This window comes from Capricornis sumatraensis, chromosome 19 (assembly GCF_032405125.1).
Source record: "Capricornis sumatraensis isolate serow.1 chromosome 19, serow.2, whole genome shotgun sequence".
In the NCBI taxonomy this organism is placed as follows: Eukaryota; Metazoa; Chordata; class Mammalia; order Artiodactyla; family Bovidae; genus Capricornis; species Capricornis sumatraensis.
The window spans coordinates 53,902,470-53,913,132 of record NC_091087.1 but is presented as its reverse complement, the minus strand read 5'-3'; the positions used below and the strand labels follow the sequence as shown (position 1 = coordinate 53,913,132).

The 10,663-nt window shown below is 48.7% G+C and overlaps 1 protein-coding gene across 1 annotated transcript; it reads left to right on the top strand.

Moving 5' to 3' along the window:
- Positions 1-7,793: 7,793 nt before the first annotated feature.
- NKX2-8 (NK2 homeobox 8) lies at positions 7,794-9,181 on the top strand. The gene is made up of 2 exons (XM_068990809.1): positions 7,794-7,950; positions 8,625-9,181. Exons 1-2 carry the CDS (start codon positions 7,794-7,796, stop codon positions 9,179-9,181), a joined length of 714 nt encoding a protein of 237 aa, XP_068846910.1.
- Positions 9,182-10,663: the final 1,482 nt, after the last annotated feature.

Here is a 10,663-nt window from a genome sequence, read left to right as displayed (position 1 = left end):
AAAGGATTCCTGGAAATTAGTCTCTGTTCCCTACAAGGACTTTTGAAATGCTGCAGGCCTTCTGGTCCCTTAATTGGCATCTGAACAAAACCACCCTTTCTCCTCTATGTGCTACTCCAGAGGTGGTAAAACCCACTCCCTGCCACTGGCTGGCCCTTTACCCACCTCCAGTTGGTAAAAGCCAGGGCTGGATGGAAACGGGTGATCACCAAGCTGACCAGACTCTCTTGTTCTCTTTCCTTTCTCTTTCCTCACTCACTTTCTCTTCCCTTCACCCAGTTGCTTCCACCTCCATTCCCTTTTGAGACACTAGCAGTTTCCCTTCTCTGCTGCCTGCCCTTTGGGAATGTTCTTGCAACCAATCCGTTGTTGGGGGAATCAGGAACCTACTAAGACTTGAGTAATAGAAAATCTCTAGGATTTGGCTTCTATAGGATTTGCATAATAGAAAATCTCAGTAGTAGAGAAATGAGTGTACGGGATAAAAAGAGATATTCATGTACTTTACCTAATGGTTCTATAAAAGAAATGATTAAGATGATAATTCCTGAAACCTGAGTGGCTTTATCTTTTATTACAGAAAGAACTAGAGGACTAAACTCACCAGAGATCAGAGATAACCTATCAATTGCACTGCATAACCCCCCTGCATTCTGGCACCTGCGCTTTCACAAAGTTCATCACTTTTAGTAGTCCTTTTAATAATATGTAAGAAATAGAATGTATAGCTTGTAGGCATACATATTATTATTTCCTTGATTTCCCCCCTCTAAATTTGCTTTACAGACCAATCCTTTTCCTTAAGGAAGAAAAGGTTTTTTTTTCTTTTTCTTTTTTTTATTTTGAAGTAGACAAAGCCAAAGAGCAACTAAAATCCAGTGTGTAGCCATCCATTGCTTTCTTCCACCACAAACCACCTAAACACACCCATGCTCCATTGCCCAAGGAAGGAAATGAATTCCAGTTACATATCCAAATCTATGTAGGCAGGTCCTGATGCCATAGCCATCCAAGAATTTATATCAGTCTAGTTTTTGTGAACTGCCTTGATGTGAGGAGCTGGTAAGGAAAACAAGCAATAGAAACACAGCGTCAGCCACAGGTGGTCTTTACAGTTGGTTCATGAGACCATGGACTGAGGGAAACTGGACACAAATTTTGTGGAAATTTTAAATTAAATGAGAACTTGACAAGCAGATAGAAAATGGGAAAAAATACAATGTAAGTTTTGTGAAGCACTCTTTTAAATTTCTTCAGGTTACTGTTGTAAAGCAAAATGTCATATTTTAAGGACAAGTCAACAACAGTTTAGTATAGATCTTGTTAAACAAACAAACAAAAAACTCATTCAGCAGGATGCATTTCTTTCCTTCAGTTAATTAAAGGTCATAAGCAACTAAAAATATATATTAAATTTCCTATCTTGGAGATACGCAAGCTGTCATTAAAAAATCACCTAAAAATGTTCAGCTTTACTGTACATAGTTATATTAAATACACAGCATACATATTTTAGTATTAGAATCCCTTAAAGTCACTTCTTAGTTATTTCCTAACTTGAGTAAGTCCAATTCATGAGTTTTAAGATTCAGAGCAAGTTAAATTAGAACAATAAATTTCTCAAGAAATTCCAAGCACCCTTCCTCATATCCTGTTGTTGAAATAAAGCCAAACCGAAAATGCCCAGTGTTGAGCTTTGTCATTTGTATATTTGTCTGATGGCTCCAGAGGTAGTTTCCATGGTAAGCTCCCTGTGCACAAGAAGCAGGGTGAGTGGAATGTCTCCTGCCAATGAAGAACTTTTCACTGACAGTGATAAAGGCCGAGAACCTCCTTCACACAAATGATTGAAAACCAGAACACGAAGGACATTTTTATTTTGTTTTGTTTCCTTTGTGTGGTATCTGACTTCAGTGCAAATACCCATTTAATCAAGTATACAAAGACTGCCACCTTTGCTGGCTAAGGGAGTTCCAGAGACTGCAGTAAATATATATAGCTCTTTTCCTTCTTTTGTGAGGAAATTCCTGTGAGGTTGTCATTTCATGCTCCTGTTGTGCACTTTTGCCTCCTCTTAGAAGAAGGAAAAAGATTTTTCCAAAGGAACATTTCAGAGTAAGCTAAATCAAATCTGGAAAAACTTGAAATGCTTTAAAAGCTGACATTTATCCATTGTCATTTAAAATATATATATAACTGACATATAACATTGTATTAGTGTTGGTGTATAATGTAATGATTTGATACATTGCAAAATGACTACCAGAATAAGTTTAGTTGACAACCGTCACGTCACTACACTTAGTTACAGATTTGGTTTTCTTGAGATAACTTTCAAGAGCTATTCTCTTAGCAACTCTCAAATATACAAAACAGTACCATTAACTATAGTCTTCATGTTACACATTACAGCCTCAGGATTTATTATTTGTTTCACAACTGGAAGCTATTGTCATTAATTTTTAGAAATATAAAGACTCTGGGGGAGAATATATGATAGAAGCCCCTATTGACTGGAACTTTTCGGTTCAGGCATTTTTTTCTCTTTGAGTTGATGAGATCAAATTGAACCTATAGCTCTAAGCTAGCACAGGCTCTCTTTCTCTTTCACCTTTGAATCATTCTTTTCTAATACCTTCTATTACAATAGACTCTCGTTCTCCTCTTTAGGTCCTCTTCATTCTCTTCCCTAATTTCTTCAGTTCTAGGGATATCACAGTCTATCTGCCTTCAAGTCTCTCCTTAAGCTTTGCTTCTTCTAGGCAATCTGCCCTGTTACAAGGGTGAGGGCACATTGCGAACATTCTCAAATGTATGAAATATGAAGTGATATTACTAATGCTATCCTCATCACTGATAAGAAAATGGAATATATGATTCTGAGAGACTGTGGTCCTTGTTTTCAGCAAGTATTAACAAATACTCTCCCAGAATAATAACTGGTTTAGAGTTTGAATTGCTGTCAAATAAATAGTATCTCATCTTAATAATGCAACCCTTTAAAAATCCCTAATAGGAGACAAAGTAAAGGTATATTTAAAAAGACCTCATAATTGCTTGGGTGACTTACGGAAAGATAATCACTGACTTGAATTGAAGTGCTGGTGGTTATATGCATACCCTGTAGGCAGGCCTCTCTGTGATGTACCAGGGCAAGTATTACAAAATGTCCCTGGGGTCAGTCTACTCTGTCAGTGTCTGGGTGTGACATTAAGTGTGACTTAGGACCTAGACCTTTAAACACAATAAGAGTATGATATAAATTACATCTATATCAGTCAAACAAAGGATTATAAGTTGTTACCTTTTTAAAAAGAAAAGATTAGATAAAATTGAGCAGTTTAGCTCTGGACAAATAAGATTTAGCACCCTCCACAAAATGTAGTATTATTTTTATTCTGACAATTTACACTCCATGCTATCATAGCTACTCTTATACCATGGAAAGGCATGAGAAAGACCAGACATGTTTAATAAACTAGTTTAAAAATAAAAAGTTATTTGCTGGCTCTTTAGGAAATGGAGACTATAATGAAATACATTTACTTTTAAATTCATTGAACCATTTTACTCCCTACATTTTTTTCATGTATATAACTAAACAAAGATAACTCTTTAAACATATTTGGAGAGAAAAACTTTTCTTCTAGTGATCAAGCACAACAATAAAAAAGTCCATGTAAAGTCAATATTTTAAGGAATTTAAGGTGGGATCTTTCAAATCTTGTCATTTGACATTAAACAATAAAATCTAAAGCCCATTTCAAAGATGTACTAAATTCCCAATCTGAAAGTAATTGCTGTTCCTTGTCCCATGTGTATATATCATCAGCACAACTAAGAAGGAATTGCAGCCAGGCCTGGACCACCGCCAAGCAATTGATTATTAGTCATTAAAAGGGAAATGTTTACTTATTCATGGCAAGTAGTTTTTAGAAGGAAAGGCAAAGAGGTCTGATTTTAAATGCTGCCTTTTCTTTCCATCCTAAGGCTGATGAAGATCATTCACTTTTTCTTGGAAATGTCAAAAGCCCATTTTTATTTTCCTTTTGCTATTTTAACCAGAATACTGATAAAAAGGGGAGAGCAGTTGCTATGAGGCAAAGAAAAATGTCCTGGCAGTTGAGGGCCCTCCATCTATCAAGGGGAATTTGCAATGTTGCCTCTTTTCAAGACTGTATAGATTTGCAGGATTTTGTGAAACACTTAACCAAAATGGAAGGATTTAAAAGCAGAATGCAAGATATAGATGCAATCATTTTTTTTAAATCAAGATACTTTAGTTTTATTTCAGAATTTTCTAGTCTTAAATTCTCAAGCACGCAGCAGTGATGACCATCTTGGCTAATACTTTTGAAAGGGTGATTAGTGCAGACTGCTTAAGTATACTCACTATAGCACAGATGCTTTAAGATTAAAAACTCTTACTGGGATTGAGATGTACTACATCCAATTACAGGGAAACAAATACTTATCTAATTAAATAATAATATTCACAAGCTATGTTGAGTTTCAAAATAAGTTCAAGTGTCCAGAGCCCTGAAGAATATTTTATAACTGGAAAAGAATAGCCAGTCATTTGTTTACCAGTGATTTCTAGGATATTTTTAATATGTATAAAATCTAATATCATGACGACCTTTTTTCTAATGACCCAATATCAAAATTATTTTCTCCCCCCATGTCTTTGAGCTTATCTGATGCGAAGAAGCAATTTTAAAAAGCACCTGCATCTAATAATTTTGGCTTTCCCTTTTTCTGCATTTCTTCAGAAGTCACAGTTTAAGTGGAACTATCTCCTAGAATCCTCCGGCTCTGGCTCTTGGAGATAATTTAGGTAAAGTCCCAGAGAAGAGCTGAAAGGAGGACTGGACTAGTGCAGAATCCACGAGGAGGTAGGGAAGTTACAGTGCTTTCCAGAACCAGGAGGTACAGTTTCCTTGGAGTATTCAAAACACAGATTGGGGCCCAGGAACGCTGTTCCCAGATCGGGGAGGTGAGGCTAGAAGTAACATTTGGAGCTAATCCCAGAGCTAGGTCCTTCCTAGAGCACAATTGCTGGATGGGGGATGTATCTCCTCTTTGGGAGCCAAATACTAAGAGTAAAAGCAAATATTTGATGCTGAAGAGCTCTTAAGAACTGAAGAGTGCCATTTGCTTATTTCTACCCGTCAGTGTGGGCTTAGGATGTTAAATAGATTAAAAGGCTAAGAGAGGTCAGTCACTCCAGGAAAGACGCTTCTTTTGCTTCTCTTGACTTGGTTCTCTTGGCAAAATTGTTATCTACCTACCCCTCCCCACTCTTGTGGGAGGTCCTTGGGAAACTCAAAAGATGTCACATCCTCTTCTAGAACATTCTGGAAAATGTGGGGCCAGGATCCTAGGGATGAGAGGTCTAGAAGGGTAGGAAGACCAAAGTCCGCTAGTTAATGCGATGAAGATAGCTTTAGAAAAATTCGAGATATGTAATCATAAAACTGGTAGGGTCCTTAGAAATTACTAAATCTACTCTCTTCCGTTTCGGATGAAAAGAGAGCCTCAGAGTGGTGAGGTGATTAAAGCTTGCTAGGGACGGAGCTAGGATACCAATTGGCTTCCAGGTCAGAGCTTCTTCTACCTGACACAGCCTCCAAGTTCAGCCTCGAATTTGGGAGTCCGTCCTAATACTGGCCTAGGACAGTCTTTGTCGGTACCTTCCTTCCACCTCTCCCAGGAGAGGGGCTGACAGAGGTTTCTAGGCATCGGGCGCCAGCCAGAGAGAAGGCCACGCGGCCCTGGGTCAGTCTATGACCTGCCCAACCTCTAGGGTGCGGAGCTTAGGTGCTGGGCACTGTGCGCGCAGGGTTTCCAGCTTCTGCCGCTCTCTACCCCCAGCTCCCTCCTCCGCCTTAGCTCGGAGGGGACAGCCAAGTCATTTCAATTTAATCTTCTTTAAAAAGACATAACTAATAAATCTATTGCCGAGACCTCGGAGAGACGGCCAGCAGAGTGGATCGTGCTCCCAATCCCATTGAACTCCATTGAAAACCATGACAACACAGGACAAGCTCCGATTTATCCCGGCGCGCTAAAGCGCATTGTGAGCAGGCGTCAATCACGCATTATTTCGGACTGAACAAATGCAAAATCTTGACTGGAACAAATGCTTCCAACAGGTCCGGGGCGTCGAGCTCCATTTCCCCTTTGTCCGCGGCCTAGCAGTTGGCCTGTATTGGGGTTGCCTCCGCCCGACCACCCAGCGCGCTGCACAGTCCCGGGCGCCTCGGGCACGCATGACAGGGAAGCTACTGGGGAGGGTGCGCCGGGCCGGGTGGGGCGGCCCCAATTGCACGGGAGCCGGGTCCGAGTTCCGATCAGGTGGAGACAGGATTTCAGGTGCGGCCACCTAAGTACCGCCGGCTCGCACCGAAATTTAACAACCCACTACCCTATCCACTGGCTACAGAAGGAGAGGCTTCTGAGAGCGCGCTCGCTCGGCTCTTGCCTGAAGCGCGGCTACCGTGAAACCATGGGCCAATAAAATGTGCCCGGCTCCTTGCACCCTCTACACGACCATTTCCTCGGGTAGGGAACGAAAAGATGTCGGGAAACCCCGAGCAGACCATCTTTTCAGCCGGGCGGGCGCACTCCTAACTCCCGCAATCGGTCCCTTACCAGACCAGGCCCGGCAGCTTTGGTGGAGCGGAGAGCCCGAGCCACCCAAGGCCTGCTCTGGGGCAGAGGACGCACCTCCAGCCCCCGGCCTGACGTTGAGTCTACGGAGCCCAGGCGGTGTCCAGACGCCAAGGAGGCACCAACGCCTCCTAGAGCGCCCTTGGAAACGCCACCGTCCGTGAGGCCTAGAGTGGGCCTGGGCCAGCCACCGGGGCAGAGTGGGAAAACGATCCTACTGCCTCATAGGAAAGCAGTTTGGCCTGATTCCGCCTCCATTTTGCTGGCCTGGGGCAACCCGCGCAGAGCTGGGGCTCCCCAGATGCTCCCAGCCCTTCCCGAGCACCGCTGAAGTTGAGAACGCTTGGGGTGTGGGAGATTCCTAGCGGTCTTCGAAACCCTCTGCACAGGTGCCAGGCCTCTCCTCTGCGCCCGCCTGCAACTTCTCGCCTATGAATCCTTACAGGAGCCCAGCCAAAAAGAGAAGAGAGAGCGCGCCAGTGTTCAACGCCGCCTTGTAAATCACTTTCCGTATAATTGCGGGAAACGAACACTCCAGCAAACAAGCTCGAGGAATAAAGCAAACAAGGAATAAATTCCTGGGTGCTCGTAAACCCACCCAGGTCGCCCCCACCTTTCCCGGCGCTCCCGCGGGGCCAGGCTCGATGTCAGCCTCCGAGGAGGAGGAAGCTGGGACCGGCGGGCGGTGGCCACCGCTCGCCACCCAAGATGTTATTCTTTGGTAACAATCCCCATTATCTGTCCCTACTTGGGGCTAATCAGACAGAATCACTAATGCGGAGGGCAGCTTCCTGCCGCCTCTGGGAGGTAACGGGGCGCCCGAGGGGCGGGGGACGGGGCGGGGCGGGGCGGGGGGCGGAGGTGGCACCTTCCGGGCTCGCCGGGCCTTTGGTGCAGCACTCATTCAGGTACTTAACACCCGGGAGACCCGGACCTCGGCTTTGAAAGCGTCCCGGGTGGGAAGAGCTGTTTATATAAACTGGGATTCCACAGTAAACGCGCTAATATCTCGGCAGCCAGTGTATGGCGTGCGCCTCTCACGCCCACCTATAGGAGCGGCGTCCCGCGCCGCCCCTCGGTTCCAGGTCTACCCTGCCCCCGCCTCCTTCCCCTGCTCGGCCATGGCCACCTCTGGACGCCTCAGCTTCACCGTGCGCAGGCTCCTGGATTTACCGGAGCAGGATGCGCAGCACCTGCGGAAGAGGGAGCCGGAGCTACGCGCCCCTGCGCCCGGCCCCTGCGCCACCTGGCTGGAATCCGAGCGCGGCCACTACCCTTGTGAGTGAGCAGAGGACTGCGGCGGGGGTGGGGGCGGGGGAAGTGAGCGGGCTCAGAATCAAGTCCCCGGCTCGTGCGGGGATGAGAAGCGGAAACCCCAGCCCAAGGTCTGGATTTCCTCAGTGTTGGACCCACAGACTCTGTCCTCCTGAAATCCCTATGCCAGTTGGCACATCTTGAGAGCAGATCCCTGGGCCTGGCGCTAACGCCCGGGATTTGGGTTTCCGTTTCTAGGGCTCAGAATATTTAAATATATAAGACGCCACCCTTAAATGCCTGAAAAAGTGGCCACGTTCTTCTAGCCTCGGTTCGGGATGAGCAGTATTGGCGAGCCTGGATTCAGGGCTTTGCAAACGTCGGCAAACCGTAGTGCAGTTGGCCTCAAAGTGGCCCGTTTTGGTGAGTCAGCTTGCAGTGAATTCGTCTGCCAGCGCAGCGACCAGGACAGATTGGTTTTAATAGACCCCCGGGGTGGGTTTCTTTGGAGGCGCAGTCCCAGGTTGTGGTCTAAAAGGTCGTCGAATTCAGAGAGGTGGTTGTCCAGACATGGGTCCAGGAAAGGAAACGGCCTCATCCCGAAAGCCGCGGGCGAGTGGGGGCGCCCGAGTGGGTAGGCGCCCGCGCTCCAGAGGCGGCCGGCGTCTCACGGTGCCGTGTCTCCTTTGCGTCCCTAGCCTCGGACGAGAGCAGCCCAGAGGCCAGCCCGAGGAACTCGTCGCAGCGGCCGTCCGCTCGGCCTGCGTCTCCGGGCTCGGACGCCGAGAAGAGGAAGAAGCGGCGGGTGCTGTTCTCCAAGGCGCAGACGCTGGAGTTGGAGCGGCGCTTCCGGCAGCAGCGCTACCTGTCGGCGCCCGAGCGCGAGCAGCTGGCGCGCCTGCTGCGCCTCACGCCCACACAGGTCAAAATCTGGTTCCAGAACCACCGCTACAAGCTGAAGCGCGCGCGCGCGCCGGGAGTCGCCGAGGCGCCCGACCTGGCAGTGGCTGCCGAGGTGCGCGCCGCGCCCGGCCTGCTGCGCCGCGTGGTGGTGCCCGTGCTGGTGCGCGACGGGCAGCCCTGCGGCGGCAGCGCCGAGGCGGGCACGGCCGCCGCCCGGGACAAGAGCGCGGCGCCGCCGGCCGCCGCCTGCCCTGTGCCAGGTTACGCCGCCTTCGGGCCTGGCTCGGCTTTCGGCCTCTTCCCCGCCTACCAGCACTTACCGCCCCCCGCCCTGGTCTCCTGGAACTGGTGAGGCAGCCGAGGGGCGCGGGCACCTGGGGCTGCGCCGGACTCGGAGTGAGCTCTGCGGCCGGGCCGGCCTACAGCCGGAGACCTGGAGCGCGTCCCGCCGCCCCACCTCGTTCGGCGCGGGGGTCCTCTCCGGCGCCCCCACCGGCCGGCACTCCGGAAACTTTCGCCAAAACACCCCGTCTCCTCTTCCCTCGACCGCCAGACCCAGAGCTAGGTTTTATTGCTTGAACCTTATTTGTACATCTTAAAATAGTTATTTGTATGGGAAGCAACTTATTTTAAAAGAAATAGAGTATTTTTCCTCTTTGTGGTGCGAGAATAAAATGTGTAGGGTTGGGTCCCCTTTTTGCGTGTCTGCCGGAAACGGAGATGGAACAGTGCTTTCCCGATCCGGAGTTTGGGGCGCCGGACCACTCCTCACTCGCCAAGCTAAGGCCCAACCCGAGCTGGGTAGAAGGGGAGAGCACAGTCCCCACACGCCTTTAGGAAGAAACAAGGGGAAGGGAGAGAAGGGGGGGCAGAGGCACCTCTGAGGGTCCTGTAAGTGTGGGGTGATGGCTCTGCTCCCAAAGTGAGACGGAGGCCCCAGAGGCGCTGGAGCTTCTAACTCCGAAAGTCAACCGAGTCGGCCACGGCAGGGCATAAAGAGAGGGCATAATGAGCTTCTCCCTAAGGGCTCGGGGAATGCCAGCGGGACCTGGGCTGAGCGCGCTGCTGGCGGTTCGTTTCGGGGACCCGAGGACCACGCGGGGAACCCCCAGTTACGCCTGCGAGCGCCTCCCTGGGCAGCTGTGATTTTCCGCCTCTTCTTGGCGTGACACCTGGCCAGGGTGGGATGGGGAGCGGGTGGTGTGGTGGGGAATGACGCAGCTCAGGGCTGCCCGATGGGGAAGGACAGTGCTGGAGAGCTCTGGGGGCCTGACACAGGGGTGGGACCCGTTGGTTCATCTCGTTTCACCCACGGCCCCAGTGTACCGCCTGGGGCGGGATCTGGGGCTCTACCCCGCCGGGTTTGTAACTGTTCTTCGTTGGGCATCCCCCAGTATCTGTAGTCACAGGGCCTCCCATGCAGTGCAGTGTTCACTCTGTTGGAGAAGTGAGGACCTTTCTCTCTGGCGCCCAGTGAAGGGAGATTCGAGTTTAAAGAGCAGTTTGGAGGCATCAGATCCAGAGGTGGGAGCAAGGGCTTGATGAGGCCTGTGAGAAGTAGGCATTGGCCCTTTTTTGGGTTTTAGCTTTTTTGTCCCAGGAGGAAAAGGAGGAGGAGGTTTCGGGAGGGTAGATAGCTGAGGTTCTGTTATCACCTGGGATTTGGGGGGTGGGGAGAGACAGGAGGGCAGAGGGGGAAGAGAGGGGGTGTTTGGGTCTCAGCTGCTGGCCACCTTGCCTTCCATATGGATGCAGTTATCTTAGAAGAATCTCTATCCTTAAACCTCCTTTTGTCTTGGGAACTGAAAAGAGCATTGTCAGGCCTGAAAAGGAC